Source organism: Anabrus simplex, chromosome 8 (assembly GCF_040414725.1).
Source record: "Anabrus simplex isolate iqAnaSimp1 chromosome 8, ASM4041472v1, whole genome shotgun sequence".
Taxonomy (NCBI): domain Eukaryota; kingdom Metazoa; phylum Arthropoda; class Insecta; order Orthoptera; family Tettigoniidae; genus Anabrus; species Anabrus simplex.
This window is the reverse complement of record NC_090272.1, coordinates 145,227,600-145,250,084: the sequence shown is the minus strand read 5'-3', so window position 1 is coordinate 145,250,084 and position 22,485 is coordinate 145,227,600. Positions and strand designations below refer to the sequence as shown.

At 36.0% G+C, this 22,485-nt stretch overlaps 1 protein-coding gene across 1 annotated transcript in view; it reads left to right on the top strand.

Annotated features, from left to right (window-relative positions):
• The window catches only part of Pask (PAS kinase), a 453,665-nt gene that overhangs the window by 307,062 nt on the left and 124,118 nt on the right, over positions 1 to 22,485 (top strand). The window contains exons 16-17 of the mRNA XM_068229079.1: positions 8,676 to 8,816; positions 12,140 to 12,339. Of these exons, the coding sequence (XP_068085180.1) occupies positions 8,676 to 8,816; positions 12,140 to 12,339 (341 nt within the window). The remainder of the gene's footprint in view (positions 1 to 8,675; positions 8,817 to 12,139; positions 12,340 to 22,485) is intronic.

Sequence of the window (22,485 nt, the reverse complement as noted above, 5' to 3'; positions counted from 1 at the left end):
TCTATAGCATGTTCTAATTACCTGTGATTCATATATTACTAATAAGTAGGGCTCGGATGTTTAAGGCCTAAAAATAGTCCAAATAAGCAAGCAAATATGACCTCAAAAATGAGGAAATATGACGTCAAAAGTGACGAAATATGACGTAAAAATGACAAAATATGACCCGAAAATGATTAATCAAAATATGGGCATTTCAAAATAAATTATAAATCGGAACAGTAATTCCTCTGATACATATTAGTTAACTAAATTATTTATTCTTACTTTAATATTAGTTTTTTGAATATACATGTGCAGCAATTATTCACAGTCTATTATCCATGATTCACTTATCAAACTTTTGTCAACTAAGTGTACTAAGTTCGCTAAAATTATCAGATCACACAACATTGTAAAAGTCCATGTTTGCACCCTGCATTGGTGGATTGAAATACGAGAAAACTGGATCTATTTAAATCTATTTAAAAACTTATATTTTGGAACGTTTAAGCCTAGATTTCATTAACATTATTCAAATGCGTTAAAGTTTAAACTGAGCACCAAGAAACGAATTAAATAGATATCTTTCAATACATTATGGTAGGGCATCAGAGCCTATAGTGCAAACTCACATACCTTTTTCATTGTTCTCCGCGGATGGAATTGAAGTGTATGACAAGATTCATCTTCAAAGCATGAGGCGCGAAAGACCTCTGATTATCACTTAACACATTCTTGTAAGAAGAGAAGCTCCTTTCTACATCACAAGACATTATTAGTGCATATTTAAATAATGTTAAATCACTGCTGTCGAGCATGCACTCATCTTGAAGTGTACTGGTACCTTCTCCTCTAAGAACATCATTTATCTTGCACATACGGTGAAAACCATCATTTCGATTAAGCACATTTTGAAGTTTCCGTTTTACACTGTCACCAATTATTCCATGTGATTGTTGTACTGAAAGTTCAACTCTTCTCACAGTGTCAATTCTTGCATGAATTTCTAAGCTAGCAGATTCTAAACGAGTAATTGCACTCAATATAATTCCAAAGTTCGACTTAATATATGCCAGACTATCTTACAAATTGTTGGAAAACAATTCCAGGCGAATCTTGATAGAAGAGGCATCATTTTTGTTGAAGCCGTTGACAATGTTTTTGATAGCGGAGTAGTTTATGCAACCATACGCGGCAGCATCGAGCCACGCCCCCCACCTATGAAGAACTGGCTGTGTAGGGAGTGGCATCGAAGGAGCTAACTCCTTGAAAGTCACAACCCGCAGTGGTGCTTTCAAAAAAAAATTTTTGACGTTAGATATTAATTTATCGACTTCAAGAAAATGTCTACGAATTTCTTCTCCCACCCTATGCAGAGCATGCGCAAGGCAAGTGACGTGAATCATTCTTGGATAAAACAGCTTGAGACCTTCAGCAGCTTTCACCATGTATGAAGCAGCATCAGTAACAAAGAGAAGAACGTTTTCCCGCTTAATTTCATCCTTCCACAACATTTTTAGTACATTATCAAAAAGAATTGCAATCGTTGAATGATTTGCTCTCTCTAAAACTTCTGAGGTTAGTAGAAAAATATCCCCAGGGCGATCAGCACGGAGTGTTCCAATAATTACATTCCCTACATATATACCTGCATTGTCCATCGTCTCATCAATAGATATCCAAATCATATTGTCTGCTACACTGTGTCATATTCGATTTAGAGTATCTTCATAGCAACGCGATAAATAGTTTTTTCACAGTGTTGATTCTGTAGGAATAGATTTTTTAGTGTATTTCTCCAGGAAATATTCTTGAAATGGGTATTGTTCACCTTGTTTAGAGGAATTTTTGCAGACACCATCATCTCACAAAGTTCCTTTGAAAAATCTGAACATCTGTCCATCGCTGAAGATTTAACAGCCTTATCGAATATCAATTGCTGCCTCTTCTTATCGACATCTTGTCGTTTGACATTGTTGCTCTGTTTTGCCATGTTACAATGTTGTTGCACATTAAAACGTTTTTCAGCCATGACTTTCACTTCACACAACTTCCAAAATAGAACTAAACCGTCTGCACAGAAATATTCTTCTCCAAATTCTTTAACAAAGCTTCGTAACTTAACACTAGTAGAAGACTTTTCCTTAGGCATACTGGAATGTGTACTGGGATACGATTTACTGTAAACTAACGCTTGTTTAAGTGAAAGGAGGTTGATGTTCTCATATCTGAACAAAGACAAGTGAGCGATTACCAAAAGTAATTAGCTCATTGCTGGGACAGGATTTTCCGGATTATTTCTGTTTCTACCTGGGAGATCAGGTTGCCGAGTACAGCGGGTTAGTTATTCGACTATTCGACTTGTATCAACAGCGTGATACCGAGAAGCAATTTTGTAAACTCTAGTTCGCATTCGGTAAGTTGAAGATGATTTTGCACACCTACAGCTGTCGTCAAACCGCCGAAATATGACCAAATATGTTTCTACTAAAATAGCTCAAAATATGACCTTAAGGCCAAAATAGCCAAAATATGCATTTATATGACAAATGAAAATCACTTAATTGTGACGATAATCACCTGATTTGCACCAAAATCCAATCAGACAAGAAAATAGAGACAAAAAAAAAAAAAAAAAAAAAAAAGACTTTTCCTAAACATCTGAGCCCTACTAATAAGGTTAGTAGACAAACTTCATAACTTTACATTTATTAAGAGGTTCATACATAAATTTGTTAAGAATCATTATGATTATATGACCTTGCCCAATCATGGCCAATATATTGAAGAAAAATCCTGCTACACTAAATCCAGAGAGTGACTGTGAAGGGAAAGTTACACAGGTATGTGGATTTTGTGGTAATATTTACAAAGCGGTTAAAATTCACCTAAGTAAGGCACACCCTGCTGAACAGGGTCAGTTTGTTGTGTTTGAGTCATCAGTCCATACACTGGTTTGATGCAGCCCTCCATGCCACCCTATCCTGTGCTAACCTTTTCATTTCTACGTAACTATTGCATCCTACATCTACTCTAATCTGCTTGTCATATTCATACCTTGGTCTACCCCTACCGTTCTTACCACCTACACTTCCTTCAAAAACCAACTGAACAAGTCATGTTAATTGTCTCTAAATGTGTGTCAATAACTCTTCTCCAATAAATCAAACTGATTCATTGAATATTGCACCTATTCTAGATGTTAGGGAGAACAAGGCAACTCTTTAAGGAGTAAACAAGGACAAAAACACTTCAGAAACTGTATCTCCTATGAAAGGTGGGAAGAAAAGATATTCTAGTAATACTGTAAAACTGTAACTCGAATGAACTAGAATTAACAAAAATCGAACATGGATAATTAGAGGACATTGATATTGTGAAACAATCTGCTAAGGAACTTGTTGGACTTCCTCGTGATTGCAGTGTCCTGCTTGACCAGATATTCTACCAAACAATACCATGCAAATTAAGATTGTGAATTTGTTTAAATATCTTGGTGAAATTATAACCTGGAACTCCAGTGGGAGAGCATCAATAAAAGGCAGAACATTTAAATTACAACATACACAACAAATTACCTGGCCAACATCCAAACAAGATGAAATCTCTTCTGATGAATGCCAAATTTTAACATTATTATTATTTGCTCATTGAGCCTGAAACAACTTTTATTAGTAAAATGCAAACTCGTGTCCTCATCCCGAGGTGGTGCAGCTCTTTTCAGGCACACCCCCATTGGAGTTGAGCTGCATGTACCATTTCAACCACATACCAGCCCTCCTGCCATTCTTAAATTTCTGGCAGTACTGAGAATCGAATCCGGGCCCTCGAGGATGGCAGCTAATAACACTAACCGTTACGCTACGAAGGCGGACACTTTTATAGTGAAACTCTTATTTAAATTGAACACCAAATCAACAACGAATACACTGCAGAAGGTTGACAGAAGAATTATCAGAACAGTCATTTATAAAAAGCACCAGGTAGATGGACAATGGAGATTGTTGCCTAATGTAGTGGTATGCCAGGAAAGTGAGTTAATAATAGACACAGTGAGAAAAAGGAGAATTGCCTTTTTCTGTCATATATCAATATTAGATGAAACCAGGGTATTGAAACAACTATTTTACTCCTTTGGAAAAGTAAAACAAAAAATAATTAGGCAACACTTAGTTCAAAGAAGTTCAAGATGATTTAGAAGAGTTGAATATTACAATGCAACAAATTGCAAATAGAGGAGAGAAATGGATTCTGAAGAACAAACATATGAGACTTAAACTAAAAACTTGGCAGTGAAAACAATATATCATATCTGATGAAGAAAGGGTGCCAGGTCAGAAAGAATGAAGAGGTTTTGGGAGTGGAGGAAGATGATGAAAGCTAAATTCCCAGTTAATTCGGTGAAGACTTAGATGGTTTGATTTAAGTGCTCCAATGTGGGCATAAAATATGTATATAAATAATAAATAACGATTGAGCTGAGAAGCTGAATATACAAATTAGGGAGGAGAAGCACTTTTTTTTTTTTTTTTCACACAAGACTTTGTCTTTACCTGACCAATAGGTCCTCGCATATTGAAACTTTGGCATTAATGATATCATTAAGGTTTTACTCTTTTTGTTCAAAAGAGAAAGAAGCATGAACTTCCAGAACAAAGTTACCAAGAGAAAATTGAACCCTTAAAAGTTACATGACAGAAGGGTCTCGAACCCTGAATTATAATTTTACTAGCCCAACAGCCCAAAAGTTCACATAGGTACCACTAATCATATTTAACAGAACACCTTTTCTGCACTTAAAAGCTTAAATAACTGTTACACTCACTACCGAGAAGCCACACGCAATTAACAGAGTGAAAGATCCAGAAACGCAGGAGCCAAAGCTCATACTATGCGGCCACAGAGAAGTCACACACAATTAACAGTGAAAGATCCAGAAACGCAGGAGCCAAAGCTCATACTGTGCGGCCAAGAAATGGAAAAGTAAAGTTAAATAGAAAGGCTGAGAACAAAATGAAAGGGGTGCTGAACACCCCAAGCAAACCTGTAACATGACTTTTCAATAAGGCCTAATGGGGTAGAAGGCCTGGTGACATAGAAGATAAGCCATACAGTGTGGTGACTTAAGACAAAAAAATGTTTAAGTCCAAAACAAGTAATAAAGCTTTGTCTTATACTGTCTCGTGGAAATGCTGCAGCGGAGAGTGGCTTTTATATACCGTAAATAAATCATTGTTGGTAGAAAACGTGCATGAGGAGTCAATTATGGCAGAAAGACAAGTGTGATTCCATTTTGTACCATAGAGGTGTCAAATGTGTACCAATTAATCATAGAATTTATTATCGGTGAGATGTGCTCATAAGAAATACCAGGATTACTTGGAGAAGATATATCTGTAGGTCAAAGAAGAGGACAGGGGGGGGAAAAAAAAAAAAAGCAGTGAAACGAAGAATAAGTGATGAAATAAGAAAGTTGGAAGACGAAAAAAAAAGTTAAAAGAATGCAATCACAAAAATGTGAAGCCAAAATTGAAGATTAAATACGCCTACTTGAAACGAGAAAAAATTGTGTGTACTTTTTGTTGTGCTGCATTTCTTGTTTACATTATTACCAATATAGTGTGTTCATTAGTAATTTTAATAGTAATATGTAATCTTTTGGCGATATTGACAGTACTAAAGGAATGAATTGTAACTGAAATTAATATAAATAACAAAATTGGGCACCACCTGCAAAAAAATTTACAGGAATAATTGACTCGTAGAGCATGATGGAATTCCCTCTCCCAAGGCGACGGTCTACAGGCTGACGAGGCTCCAAAGTTGCTTTATAACCTTACCTGTTACTGTTTACCCCTGAAATTAAATTTGGGTAGCATGCCAGGTTTTTCCTTACTAAAAAGATTTACAACACGTTTCACTACATGAATACACTCCCAAATCAAAATTAAAACAAAACAAAAACCAACAATTATCATCACGTGATGAGACCAATATAAACATACACAAACAACATCTATAAGCTATACACCACAACTGTACATAGTTCTGAAGGTCACGCTTCAAATTGATTATATCCTATGGATAAGAATACTGTCCCTTCCTAACCTTAAATACATTAGCACAATAGCATCATCACTTACGAATCTATTTACCACATGGCATACCGTAACTGTACACAAAAAAAAAAAACTGTCACCTCATTATACTCTGTTACTAAGCCATACACATCCACAATGTAAAATGTCAGCTGTGTGATTAATAAATAATGACAAGCATGTCGTATTATTCGAAGAATGAGCAAGTAATAAACACTTGGACTACGTTTTCATCAAGTTTTAATTAATTCTGTGCACAACATAATACCTCCAAATTACACATATAAAAGACTGTCCACAATGTGCATTTCCTCGGCGAGGAATAATCCATACTTTACTCACAAAAAACACCGACCGCTCATCGGGAATGTGAATTAACAAGTAATGCACTTGTCATGACTCCGTAATTGTGACTCCCGTGAAGAACTTGTACAGCAAAGACTTCGTAGTGGCAATCGTCTTTAACAGCAACCTCACTAGCAATGATCAGCAACCGCAGTAGTTGTGCACAGTAATAATAATAAACTCGTAGAACGCACAACGTGCTTCGTCCATCACTCCATAACAAGTAAGCTAAGACACTCGTTGCACGCGCACACACACATATATAGGCTCGCTCCGTGTAGCGTAGTGTCTGCTAAAATCCACAGGAAACAACACTACCACTGCCACATCTTCAAGCGTCTTAGTCAATGCAACCTCGTTTGAAATCTAAGCTTTCAGATTGATTACCAAGCTACCGACCTGCGAATAGCGATTTTGCACGTTTATCCACATTGATGAATTATCATATTCAGCATCCACTTCCCGGTCTAAGCCCGGGTTTCTAAACCACATGTTGCAACCCTTTCAACCGACTTCAACAGTCTTTCCCGATATAGTCGCTGTTTTTTCCGGTTGCACAATCTTCAGTAGTCTACACTGCCATGCCATGTGCAGACTCTTCCATAAATTAAAGTTACACCAATATAAAGATACACAGATCAAAATTCCCTGCTACAAATTCTTCTAATATTACGTTTTTACATTATAGATTAACAAAATTATATGATTTTCACTACATTAATATGACAAATTATTTTAGGAAAATTTCCTAGAGATAGTCCTTGAAAAGTTAGTTGTGCACCACATTGTTTCGTATTTCCCCCCCAAAAAATTCCCTCTCTAGTTCGCCGTGTTCAGGCTATCAACTACGCCTACATCACCTTCTTGTTCACTCTCACTGTCATGATCAATGTCTAAATAATTTACCACTTCATCTTCACCATCAGAAAAATCACAAACTTCAGCTCCCTCAGATCCTTCCTCCTCATCAGATAATTCCTCTAACAGCGTTTGTATGTCTTCATCCTTCACAAACTACACCCTGCAATAAAAATAGGTAGTTATTTTTGTTTCTACATTTTAAAATAATGAAACTCCAAGAACGTTTAAGATACAATTGTACTTACATTTCCAGGCGCGTGGTGAAGAAAGTTCACCAAATGATGGCAAGTGCGAGTCAAGGTCGAATAGCGTGACACGTACAACTTCCTGAACAGATACCGCTACACTGAGAGTATCGATAAAACTTCGCCGGAAGGTAATAGCAGCGCAACGCCTGTAGCACTTAGGAACTAAAACCTACAGAAGAAATTCGCAGGTTGGTGAACGAAATTCACCAGCGCGCCCGGTTTAGGGTTAAGAAAATTAAGTTTATGTAATCTATAAGATTACAAGTTGTATTGAATAGGTGGAAACTCAGGGTATCTATTAAACAATTTTTTAAAGTATTATTCTGTCAGTATGGACCCAAAAGTTAAGTTTATAGTATGCAATGACATTAGTAGAAGAATAAGCTTGAGCGGAGCTTTTAAAAGTAGGAAAGATCATAATATAAAGAAGTTGTAATTCAAGAGAACAGACTGGGGCAAATATTCATTTACAGGTTGATGTATAAGGGATTGGAATAATTTATCAAGGGAAGTGTTCAATAAATTTTTGAAGTTCTTTGATAATGTTTAAGAAAAAGCTTTGTAAACAATTGATGGGGAACCTACCACCTGGACGACAGCCCAAAATGGTGATCACTGATTTTAATTATTCCTGTTGTACAATGCAGCTGCCTTATTTAGTTGTGATTAGTGGGATAATTTTTGTGACATGAAATTGTGGACCTTAAGTTAACTTTCTCCACTTTGAAAATGTCTCTCAAGCATTCATCAGTCAACTCTCTGGCTGAATGGTCAGTATCAAAGCCTTCGGTTCAAAGGGTCCTAGGTTCGATTCCCAACCGAGTCAATGATTTTAACCGCCTGAGGTTAATTTCTCTGACTCGGAAACTGGGTGTTTGTGTATGTCCCAGTAGCACCAAAATATGGTGTAGTGAATATACATCCCTCTAAATAGGGTTGGCATCAGGAAGAGCATTTGGCCGTAAAAGAGGCCCAAGTCCTCATGTGTGATGCATCTTGTACCTGCGACTCCACCATGGTGTGGGAAAAGCAGTGGAAGAAGAAGATACACATTAATCAGGCTTTGCATTTTCCATGATGTTCAGTGTCTGTGTAGAATTTAATATCTGATTAATTGAATAACCCTTTCATTTTCTGATAGGTGCAAGTCTTGGATGTTTTTGAAAATCCTAAGTTTTTCCAACTAGTTATGGAGAAACATGGGGCAGGCATGGATTTATTTGAATTCATCGACAGGAAACCTTACTTGGATGAAGCACTCAACAGCTACATCTTTAGACAGGTAATAATCAAAGTCAAACCTTTTGTTTATCATCATATTTATTTATTTATTTATTTATTTGCTAGCAAAACATAGTGTTTACAGTGCATTCTGCCTTACAGTATGAGCTGGAGTATATTTGTTACTTCCGTTGACCTGGTTTGGTCTTTTCCTTGGCTTTTGACAATATGAAAGTGACTCAGGCATGAGGGATGCTAGAAATGTTGTTTCTGATGCAACCAATTCCTGCTATGAATGGTATGAAAATATTGCTCATAGGGTTGTATTTCAGTAGGCTTGGCTTACTATGTAATAGCAACTTCTGGCTCAGTGAGGAAGGCAACAGGAAACTACCTCACTCCTTATTACTTTTCAATGATGCCTAGGTCATCGAAAGCAGCTGATGGCAGAGCTGTTCGGGTTCAAACAAGCCTTTAGGCTGTTTATCTAGGCATACATTATTTGTTTATTTTTTTGTAGAGTAGAACTTTACATTTTTTAACTTTTTTTATTGCCCTTAATCTCTTGTTCTGTTAAACATTGTATTAAAGATTCATCATCGGCATGTTCCAACTCTTTTTTCCTGGGTGTATACACAAGTACTCTCCATATCTTCCTATTTGCAAACATCTTCTGATCCAGGATACTTTTCCATCTGAGACCTATCTCCTCCACATCTAATTTCACCGGTAACTGAGCTCGATAGCTGCAGTCGCTTAAGTGCAGCCAGTATTCGGGAGATAGTAGGTTCAAACCCCACTGTCAGTAGCCCTGAAAATGATTTTCTGTGGTTTCCTATTTTCTCTCTAGGCAGATCTTGGGGCTCTACCTTAATTAAAGCCACGGCTGCTTCCTTCCCATTCCTAGCCCTTTCCTGTCCCAGGGTCGCCATAAGACCTATCTGTGTTGGTGCGACGTAAAGCAACTTGCAAAAGGAAAAAACTAAATAATAATTCACTGTATTTAGCATTTCCTTGACCTTCCCCTTGGTATTTTTTTCCTTGGACAGTAAGGTGCAAAGTATTTTCTGGCTGGTCTCTTGCTCTTCATTTTCATAATGTGTCCATACCACTGAAGTCTGTACTTCTTTATTACACTGGTAATACAGACCTCAGACCAGCTATGCTCATATTTACTTTATTCCTGATTTTGACCTTTCAAGTTTTATTCATAGTTCTAATGAATCTTGTATCTGTTGCCTGAGTTCTGCTGTAGTCCTTGTTTAGTAGAGTACATGCCTATAAACCATATGTGAGAATTCGTACGGAGTGGTTATGGTACAGAGTCATTTTTGCTTTTTGTGGTATTTTGCAATCCCGGAGTAGCTTTTTTTTACAACTTGCTTTATGTCACACCAACCCAGATGGGTCTTATGACGACGATGGGACAGGAAAGGGCTGGGAGTCGGAAGGAAGTGGCCGTAGTCTTAATTAAGGTACAGCCTGGTGCGAAAATGCGAAATCGCAGGAAACCCTCTTCATTCCTGCCGACAGTGGGGTTCAAGCCCACTATCTCCTGAATACTAGATACAGCTCGCACTTAAGTGACTGCAGCTACCGAGCTCGATAGAGTATGTTTCTGACTTGATTGTAAAAGTCTCATGTTTTCTGTGTCCTGCTGAGTATGTCTTGCTTAACAGGGTTTTCTTTCAAGATTTTGCTTTTGAGGTACTCCACGGGAGGAACTGATTCTAATTTGGTTCCTTCCATAAAAAAAGTTTTTGTTCCTTATTGATGGGTCATTTTCTCTTTTTCACTCATCTTCTGGTCTAAGTTATTGAGCATATTTTTCCATTCAGTGAGTTTTTCTGTACTTCAGTTTCAGTTTCTCCCCATAATAGCTCATCAGCAAATACCAGGACATTTGGTCTGCTGTCCATTTTCTTGATAGATTTTATGCTCATATCCATTACTACTATGAACAAGAGTGGTGATAGGGCACTTCCTTGCTGGGCACTCTTTATCTGAAACCATTTTGATCGTCCATTGCCTATTTGAACACAACTGTAGCAATTCTGGTATAGTATCTTTGCTTTGTCAGGTACCATTGGTACCTTGAGGTCTTCCAGACATTCCCAGATCTTGTTCTGAGGACACTTTTGTAGGCCTTATAAATTTCCAAAAATGTAATAGCAGAATTCTTTTCACGTTCCCAGTACTTTTTTGTAAGCAATCTTCTGGCAAAAATGAGATCCATAGTACTTTGATCTTTCTTGAATCCGTCTTGCTCTTCCTGAAGCTAAGGTTTCACAATCTTCCTAAGTCTCATTTCAATGATCTTTTCCAACAGCCTCAGGGTGTGACAACAGTGTTTATGCTCCTATGGTTTTCATATTTTCGTCTGTTGTCCTTTTTAAACAGTGGGATGATAATTCCTTTTCTCCAATTGCCTGGGATCTTGTTTCTTCCCATATCACCAAGCACTCTGTGTAGGTAATTTAAGCATAGTATTCCAGCTGCCTTTATCATATCTGAGGTGAGATAATTGAAACCCTAGGACTTTCTATTTCACATGTTCTTTAATGCTGTTTCAACTACAAGCCATGTTAATGAAGGTTGGTTTTTCTGGATTTTATCTAATCTACAGTTTGAGGGGGGGTGGTATTGTCTCAATCTCCATTTAACAATGTGCTGAAGTAGCTCTTTATTTCATTTCTGATCCCGTCCTCTGTTCTTATCAAACCACCATGGGTTGTTTCCAGTGCAAGGATGTTTTCATATTTATTTATTTTTCTTTTATAAAATTATTTGAATATTTTCAGTCTACCTGTAAAATATCTTGAATGTAAATTGTAAGTTTTTCCAGTAGGTCAAATATGTGAATATATCTCACATATATATGTATTAACACACACTGAAAATTATGATTAGAAACTGGATTTGTTTCATTACACAAAGATATGTAGTCCTGTCATTCTGCTGCAGTACATTTGTGATAAATACAGTATGTTTGCCCGTGTTTGGAAAGTGATGGGAATGATTCTCAGAAAGAAACCCCCTCTTGATGCTTCTCCAAATTTTCTTTTAATGTTTACTATTACTTTATCATGTCTTTAGTAGCAAATCATTGCTGTGTCAAAGCCAGCAAGGTAAGCAAGCTCAGAGTTTTATGTGATGATTAATATTTAGTCATTCTCCATGCTGCCTACGGTTTTATGTTGAATCCTGATCATTGTTGCATGACTTTCTATTTTGAAAATCTCACTTACATTGACTCCATAAACAATGATGGCCACATGACACTACTAAAATGAGGGTTTCATTGTACTTCTGTTTACTTTCTTTCTGTGATTTTCATAGTTTATGTTGGTTTTAAATTCTTTGGATTACCTTGTTTATTTTTAGATAGTCTCAGCTGTTGAATACCTCCATTCATTACAAATTCTACATCGGGACATCAAGGATGAGAATGTAATAATCAATGAGCGATTTCATGCAAAACTCATTGATTTTGGTTCTGCGACATTTATGAGTGAAGGTCGGCTCTTCTCAACTTTCTATGGAACGGTTGAATATTGTAGCCCAGAAGTTCTGGCTGGGAACAAGTAAGTAATACTCTGATCGTGTTAATGCGTCTAAGAGTAAATCATTATCAATTTCTTAAATATATTTCTTAGAAGAATATATTTATATCGGTCCACAACACAATTCTAATGTGATTTTAATTGTAAAAATTGTTATCCATTGAATGAAATAATCATTGGGATGTGTTCCTTTTTTCAAACTCCTTGTATGTATCTGTGATATACTCCAATGTGAATGCATTATTTCGTGCAACTTTCTCATTGTTTTAGGTTTGTTTGTCTCATGATTATCTATTTTTTATTTTGTTTTCATTTGAAGAATTTGAGCAATAGGCTAAAAATAAGATTTGCTTTTAAAATTGGAAGACTGCAGTGTAAACATACAGAAAGCTTTGCAAAGCATTTGACCATCGTTGTCTGTGTTTTGTACGTTCATAAGATTTGAACCTGTTGAAAATCGGGTGTTGATGTGTAGCGATTGCATTACTGCTGATGCTTTTTATTTAATGTCCTTTCACTACTGTGGAGTTAAAAGAATGCTAATAACTGGAATTTTATCTTGAATGTGTCAGTAAATGTGCTGAGTCTTATCTGTTACATACGATAATATCCATTGATAGTACATTTTGAAACACAGTATAGCACGACCTAACCACTTGAAAACAAGAAATATTTGTTGTCAACAAAAATACATACATGATAATGTATCCAAAAAGTTAGCTTTAACCCTTAGAGTGCCAAGGAGTGCAATCACGCTCCTCCCAACTTCTGCTAAAATTTCCGGGAACGCGATTGCGTTCTTCTCGCTAGTGCCTTCATAAACACTAATTACTGAGTATTATTGTGTTGATGGGTAGGAAAACTGGTTGTTGTAGGATAATAAAGGCAGATAATTTTCATTGTTGCATGCAGATTGTCACTACATTTGCTTGTTTGAGTTTTAGATGTGCTTGAACTTGATGGATGTTTTATGAAGTGTCGCAGAGTAGCTGGTAAAAATGGCAACAAGGCATGATGCTGTTGGTGGTTTGTTGGCGAACAATGACGAGTTAGTCGAGTATTTGAACACTTTCACCCTTTAATGGAAGTGATTCTGAGAGTAATGACTCGGGCAGTAACAGTAGTGAGGTTATGGCGGAAACCACGCGAGTAAGTGCTGCGAATATATCTGGGAGCTTGGAGGATTTCAAACTTAGTGATGAAGCAAATGGTGGTCCTGAGAATGAGGATAACGATAACGACGACGACGATGACGATGATGATGATGATACCGAGCTCGATAGCTGCAGTCGCTTAAGTGCGGCCAGTATCCAGTATTCGGGAGATAGTAGGTTCGAACCCCACTGTCGGCAGCCCTGAAAATGGTTTTCCGTGGTTTCCCATTTTCACACCAGGCAAATGCTGGGGCTGTACCTTAATTAAGGCCACGGCCGCTTCCATCCCACTCCTAACCCTTCCCTGTCCTATCTTCGCCATAAGACCTATCTGTGTCGGTGCGACGTAAAGCAACTAGTGATGATGATGATGATTATGGCCCAGCATTTGTCTTCTAAGGGCACATTCTTCACAGGTACACTCCGGCGAAACAGGAAGGATATCGCTTCAGAACTGAAAGGTAAATTTGCTATTGGTGCAGCTAGGTTCTTTAGAAAGGATGAGGTACTGCTAGCTACTGGGAGAAAAAGATCTAAAAAAACATCTAGTTTTGCTCTTGTCTACCCATTCCATAGCGAAAACAAAACTACCACTAAACCAAGAAAGAACAGACCTCCTAAGGAGGTACAACCAGTACAAGGAATTTATGGGGAGCTGTTGATGGTTCGGATATGATGCTACAGTAAAACCTCGGTAAGACGTTTCTGCAGGAGACAGCAAAAAAGAATATGTTGAGCGAGAAAACATACTACTTGCAACCTTACCAAGAAGAACACCAAACAACAAATGAAAACAAAACACAATACTTACCATAAGGGCAGTAGCACCAAATACGAAGCGTGGAGGGCAAAACAGGGAGTTAAAGGGCAGGATCTTACGTTAACGTTTGACAGGTGCCAGGTCAATATTACTAACTACTAAATAACAGACAAAATAAAATTGTAAATAAGATGTTTACTTAAAGCGAAAAAAAAATTCATAGCATTTATAGTTAAATTAAATACTTCCTGTCTTTAAAAAAAAAAAAAGGGTAAATAACTTTCTTTCAAAATACTTAACATTTAAATAAATGAATAGAATTCATTATAACTTACAATAAAAGGTTCCCACTTTCAAAAATTAAATAATTAAAGAAGCAATAAGGTAAATAAATGAATATTAGATCACTAAATTGTACTAACTCAGACCAGTAGCAGAATTATAATACAGAAGAGGTTTACAAGCTAGGATAAACATATTGTGAACAAATCGTCTTTAAAAATATTTATTTTTAATTTTTTTACCTTAGTAAAGTAATTAATTAATTAATAATGAACTTGTTGCAACAAGGTTTCAATCTTCGTTTTGTCAATCACTAGACAATACACAACATACACACGAACCCGGAATATGTGGCAAGTACCAGTATTACCAAATAATTTAATGAAATGAACCAAATGTTAATAACTAGGAAGCAGAAGTATATTCCGCAAATTCATACAATATTACAAGGGGAAGGAAAAAAAAATTATGTTCCACAATGTAAACAGAAGAACAACACACGCTAAATGTCAGCTAGCAACTCACAACCCAAGCTATTAAATTTTATTAATAATAGGCAAAGCCTGCCAAACACTTTTGCGTTCACCAGATAATAAATATTTAGGCTAGTGACGTAACAAAACAAGAAGAAAACAAACTATGTAAGAATAAGGTATGTGAGCGTTAATCACCACAAAGTACATGAACCGGGTAAAGAATTTTCAGTTTTCTACAACCGAGAGGCTACCGACATGAATGATAATAATAAAATAATAATTACATGTATCATAAGATTTAAATTCTTAGGATGTGGCATTTCATATAAGAAATAATTTTACAAAAGACCAAGATGGTCGTTATTAAGTTAACTACGAGGTGGCCTTGGAAGCACGACAATGAGCACATAAGACCAAACGCGAAAGATATCGGCAAGAAAAGGATTACATAGCAACAAGACACAATTTGGAAAATCACATGAAATCAGACAAAATCAGAGCACGCATTTCAAAATCAGGGAAAACTGGCAGTGAGAGAAACACACCCCGATAAATAATAATAATAATAATAATAATAATAATACGAACAACCAAAACAATACGCACACCGAATATGGAGCAGAAAACAAAACGTACAACAATCTCGATAATAGCAAGGTTAGAATGACATAATGCACATATGCTCACCGCGAGTTTCCAATTCGCCTCGTAATTAAATTTACATATTACTTACATGAGAACACAAACAATAGTGATTTAATTTTTCAGTCGGCTACTAAATTTTCAAATACCGGGTATAGAGTCCAGATTTAATTCCCACAACATTGGCGATAACTCGAGGTAGGCCTAAAATTAAATAACAGTGACAACGTTGGTTCGTAAACGAATAAGTTGATGTTTTAGAAAATTCGAAGACGACGGTTGTAAACAATGTCTCCTCCAAGTAATCCACTGAAGTTGGCGTTGCTCCAAAATAATTTTTGAATAAATATTACTTACATGCTGGTGGTTTTGTATCCGAATTAGTGTAATCCTTTATCACAAACTTACACCAGAAACATGTTTTCAGAGGTAATCTGCCTGCTTGCACACAGGCCACAGTCGACACTCACATAGTAGAAATAAAAGAATTAGCAAAATACCAAATCACAATCACTAAAGGAATATAAGATAGAAAACATATTTAGGCATATTGCCTACTTAATCTCCTGCCTAACCGGGAGTATCCAACTCCATTTCGCTACTTTTCAAAGTCTTTTAAGGAGCAAGGCTAATGGCGTCCATCTCACAGCTCGCTCAGAACAAGACTCCTCGCTCGCTAGCTGGCGAGACAGAAGACAACTGCATGCTCAAGTCAAGGATTTGCTTATTGTGCCAATGAGGAAATCAAAGTAATTGACGTAATAATGGTAAAATATGCATTTCAAATAGGCACAGTTCAGGCACATAAATTAACGGCAATTCAAATAATGGCCGCGAATGGCAGATAAAAGTCCCCACACACAAATATATATGTCCAACAAATGAGGGTATCGTAAATTCTCGTCACACTACTGAATATACTATTAAAAACTATCCAACAGGGATATAGTAACACTAAATACGATTTTTTCCGACATGAAGGCATGTTACGTCATGTATCCGCGCATACAGTGTAATCTATATCTACCATATCTAAAGATGAGAGGAAAGTATTAAAAGGTGTGAGGACACAAGAGAACAAATATGAAATCCTTTTCCCCCAGGGCTTATAAAATAACAAATGCAGTGAAAGTTGTGAGAAACACCAAACAATACATATGAAAACATGTACATGGGGGCCAATAAAAATATCCAAGTATTATTCCAGATCACACTCTTTCTAAAACAAATGTTAGTTGAATTCGGAGCTGTGGGTGATTAAACATAATTCTCTGGTCACACTCTTTGACAATGAATTGGAGGTTACACTTGACCATGTGCGACTTGCAGGAATGACTTTGATTGCCATTTTGTATCAAACAAAACTTCGACCAACTTGAGAGATAGAGTTGAAACTCGTAGGCGAGAGTTCAACATTCGCGACCTCTGCATGCTTTTAGTGTGGACGCCAGTCCATTTTCTGACAGTTTTTAGTTTTGTCTTCATTTGTAAGGAATTTCACGACTTTTCTGTATCCTTAACCAGGCTATCACAAGTCAAATATTGAACCCTAGAACTTACCATTCCATCGTTGGTCATCTGCCTCGGCTCTTGGGGTCGTTGCAAGTTTTTTTTTCTGTCACTTTATCGACTAACCGATAGGGTTCAGAGGAGAACATAACTACTTCAAATGCGGAGCAAAAATGTGCTTAGTAAAGTATTTATTCAATTTAAATCATGATAATTTATCTATTAAATTGGCAAGAAAAGTCACTTAGAATTTTTACAACATGTTTTAACACAGTCACAATGCATAACGTGAGTGATAAAGTTTTATTAAAATTGTTTATTATTGTCTTTCAAAGAATAAAAACGTAGTGTAAAATTCGTCGACAGTGAAAACCAGATCACAATTAAAGTCTATCAGGTTCCACCTTTTCAATACTAATACAATGTTGTTGGATGATATTTACAACATTATTTATTACAGTACATGTTTCAATGCTCTATTATGTCACCATCATCAGCTGATTTAGAAAATGTGAAAAAAACTTGGCAATCTAAATATTAAACAAAATATTGTCATACTTAACTCATACATATACATATTTACATACAACAGAATATTTATTGGTTAAACCCTAAACATCTATTATGCTATATTAAATATCCCTAATATGTAACAAGAGAATTCTTGTAAGTCATGAATATAAAAATTTTCTCATCTGGTTGATGAGTTGTCTTCACATTCCTTAATGTCTGTAATTCTATGCTCTCATACTGTCTAATTAGAATGCGCACTTAAAATTGAGGAATTAAAATTGCATGCAGTCTATTTGATGTTAAAATGTTCATTTCATTTGTATATTAGCTGCTTTTGTTGGATAAAATTCATTATATATAATATAATTGTTGAAAATTGAGCCGTCTTCTTATATTTATTAAGTACTAAAACTTCGTATTTTTATTGCTTTATGCGTGGTTGGAACTGTAATTAATTTGTCCTACAGTTGTTAGGCGGACTTATCTTCTCAGTTCAATGGGAACCCTGCAATGATGAAACCCAATATTAAAAGAAAAGCGAGAAAATTGATAAAGAAGCTGATTGAATCTAACTGTTGATACGGCTGACTCACCTCTACAGCTGTGTACTTCGCGTGACGGCTACCGCGCGATGAGTGTGTGTGCTGGTATCAATTCAAATTATCTAACGTACTTGCAAGTAAACAATTAACATTGGAGAAAAAGCTAGAGGTGCTAAGGAAAGAAGCAGAAAAAGTTCGAACTCTATCTTCATCCTCGATCCAAAGGTCCAATTTTACACCTAACGAAGATCCATTGAAACATTTACATGCTCCAGTCATTAACCTTTCCAATGTCAACTTGAACGAAGAGGAAAGACTTATCCTTGAGAAAGGTCCAAAACATAATTGGCCGACCTTCAATCAAGCTAAAATAACTAAAGATCTGATCATAGAAACAGAAACCGCGCTCGGAAAATTGCCATTCGACTTGCAGGATGAAGTCAGAATGGAAGTAAAGAAACAGCTGAACAAAACGATTAATAATAATAATAATAGTAATAATAATAATAATAATAATAATAAATTTTTGTTATCCTAAAAGATTCCTTTAAGGATAGGAAACAAATACTTGAACTTAAAAAGAAAATAAAAAACAAAGAGCTTATAGTCACTAAAGCTGATAAAGGCAACGTAACCGTCATTATGCACAAAGCTGATTACATTCAAAAAACAAAAGACTTTTTTAAAGATGACTCTTTCTCTATTATAAAAAAGGACCCGACTCAATCATTGCAGAAACAATTGAAACAAACATTGAAGACATCTTCTTTCCTCTTTAACGAATACGAGAAGCAGAAATTAATTAGCATGAATCCCGGTCTTCCTACCGCTAAAGCTCTGCCAAAAATCCACAAGGCCGGAGTCCCCATTAGACCAATTATCAATCAGAGACCTAGCCCCCTTTACAAATTAGCGCAGTATATTCAAAAATTCTTAAAACAACATTACAAATTCACTGCAAATAAAGCCATAAAGAATTCCGTAGAATTCACTAAAGAATTAATTAAATTTCGATTACAGGATCACTACACAATACATTCTTTTGATATAGTAAATATGTTCCCTAATATCAAAACTAATAAATTGCTTCCCATTATAGCTAAGAATTTGAAAAAATACAGTCGCTTAAGCAAACTTGATATTGATGAATTCATGGCGATTTTAAAATTACTGATCAATAACAACTATTTCATTTTCGACCAGATCATTTATAAACAGAATGGCCTTGCAATGGGGTCTCCGGCCTCAGGAATTTTGGCAGAGATTTATTTGGATTTCTTGGAGGACACACAAATAATTAATAATGAAAAATTCAAAAATGTTCTATTTTGGTCTAGGTATGTAGATGATGCGTTTGTTATCCTGGATGAAAGCATAACCAACGCATCTACGACTCTTAGTAATCTCAACACGATAGATACGGATATAAAATTTACTTTAGAATCCGAAATAGATAAATCCATTAATTATCTGGACCTAAAGATCAATAGGCATGCCTCTTCATTTTCTTTTAGTATTTGCAGAAAACCCACACAAACTGTAGCCACAATACGAAATGATTCGATACACCCCTCAGCTCACAAATGCGCGACCTATAACAGCTTGGTGAATCGCGCTTTAAGCGTACCAATGTCCAAACAAAACTTGGACAAGGAACTGAACATCATTCGAGCTATGGCTAAAGCCAACGGTTTTAAAAAGAATTGCATAGAACGAATAATAAACAAATTCAAATATCGCCCTCAAACGAGTCTGATGAAAAATAAACCAGAAGCCAAGGAAATCGCAACCTTCACATTTAATAAAGATGTACACAGAATTACAAATATTTTCAAGAAGCGTAACATCAGGATCGCATTCAAGACAGATAATAGAAGTACAACAGTTTTACATAATGCTTCTGTTGTCAACAAAGTCAATCCATATTCTAAATCAGGGGTATATAGATTCGAATGTAAAGACTGTTCAAGCGGATACATAGGGCAAACTGGGCGTAGCTTCAACGTCAGATATCAGGAACACCTTAACGCTGTAAAATATCACAGATTCTCAGCGGTAGGTCAACATATCCATGAGTACATAAGTTCACAGACATAGATAAAGACCTCGAGACCATGGAAATACTTTCTAAGGGACAGAAGCTTGACATTACTGAAGCATGTCTAATACATATAGACCAATACTATAACGCTAACCTTAATCTGAATGAAATTTCGGAAAAACCCAAGGTAGTTTGACGTTTTGATTCTATTACTTAACAAGCTAAAAATTCCAGAAAATTCGAATGCGTTCCGAATGCTACGTAACAACTTTGCGTACTATTGTCTTCGTCCACAACGCCCCCCCGGACCCTCTCCTAAAAATTCATGTTTCTAGAAACATCCCCTTTGCCGCCCCTACTTCTCCTTCACTAGTGCTTCGTCACACAGCACAAGATACCAGCACACACACTCATCGCGCGGTAGCCGTCACGCGAAGTACACAGCTGTAGAGGTGAGTCAGCCGTATCAACAGTTAGATTCAATCAGCTTCTTTATCAATTTTCTCGCTTTTCTTTTAATATTGGGTTTCATCATTGCAGGGTTCCCATTGAACTGAGAAGATAAGTCCGCCTAACAACTGTAGGGCAAATTAATTACAGTTCCAACCACGCATAAAGCAATAAAAATACGAAGTTTTAGTACTTAATAAATATAAGAAGACGGCTCAATTTTCAACAATTATATTATATAATGAATTTTATCCAACAAAAGCAGCTAATATACAAATGAAATGAACATTTTAACATCAAATAGACTGCATGCAATTTTAATTCCTCAATTTTAAGTGCACATTCTAATTAGACAGTACGAGAGCATAGAATTACAGACATTAAGGAATGTGAAGACAACTCATCAACCAGACGAGAAAAATTTTATATTCATGACTTACAAGAATTCTCTTGTTACATATTAGGGATATTTAATATAGCATAATAGATGTTTAGGGTTTAACCAATAAATATTCTGTTGTATGTAAATATGTATATGTATGAGTTAAGTATGACAATATTTTGTTTAATATTTAGATCGCCAAGTTTTTTTCACATTTTCTAAATCAGCTGATGATGGTGACATAATAGAGCATCAAAACATGTACTGTAATAAATAATGTTGTAAATATCATCCAACAACATTGTATTAGTATTGAAAAGGTGGAACCTGATAGACTTTAATTAATTGTGATCTCAGTTCAATACGGACAAATAAGATGAAGTTCCTTACGTTTAGTGAAAACCAGGAAACGAGAATAAGACCTGAAAATCAGGCACCATTGATCCAAATGATAACTAAGAGTTAATCCACATGATCCGTGGAAATCTGGCCTTCAACAAGTAGAATTCCTGATTTACAATTAATTAAGGTCATCCACCAGTCTACTACTATCCTATCGGATCTTAGAACACCCCTGAATGGATCCTTAATTGAACCAAATCGACTATCAGTTGCTTTGGATAGGTTGCAAAATATTACTAGAAAGCATGGTGTTCATTGCAAGTTAACAGCAATTGTCACAATCTAAAATAAAATTCCACCCTTTATTGTCACCTCATGACACCCTTAAGTTACAGAGGAATCCCGATGCTAAAACATGCATCACCCCAAACAGATGTTCAGAAGGAACCAACAACATTTGATCTGAGGGGATCTTACGTTACGTCATCCTGAAGGAACAAAACTGCGAAATGCAGGAAAACATTAATTCATTATGCATTTAGAAAAAATGCCAAACACTGAAGTTAAAGAAAAGTGATAAGTCACTTGAAAATGTTCTTACTAAACCAACTTTCAGGTTAGTAAACAGTTACGTCGTTAAATTTGTTAAATACAAGTCCACAATATAAAACAAACGAAAGGAAATCTTTCCAATTTTCTATAACTACGACTACAATTACAAATCTGTCTGCCTACACTTGTCCCATTAAGAGCTGGTATTATAATAGAGGTTTAAACTGTTGGTTCAGTTTAAACTTCAGTTTATCTGTTAGTCGTGTATTATAAAACTTAATCCTAAGTTTAACTAGAGATGAATATTACTGGCACTCCTCCACCGTTTAACCCTAGAACACAAACCACAATTTGGTAGTACATAAACACAAACCCTCGTACAATTTACGACTATTTATTTCCATGATGATAAAATGTAATTACACACAAAATGTAATATATGAAGCATGTATTAACATGTAAGTTATTTTACAGAGTGTTAACTCCTAGTTTTTCAAGTCCCTGCTGTCTCATTTACAGCAG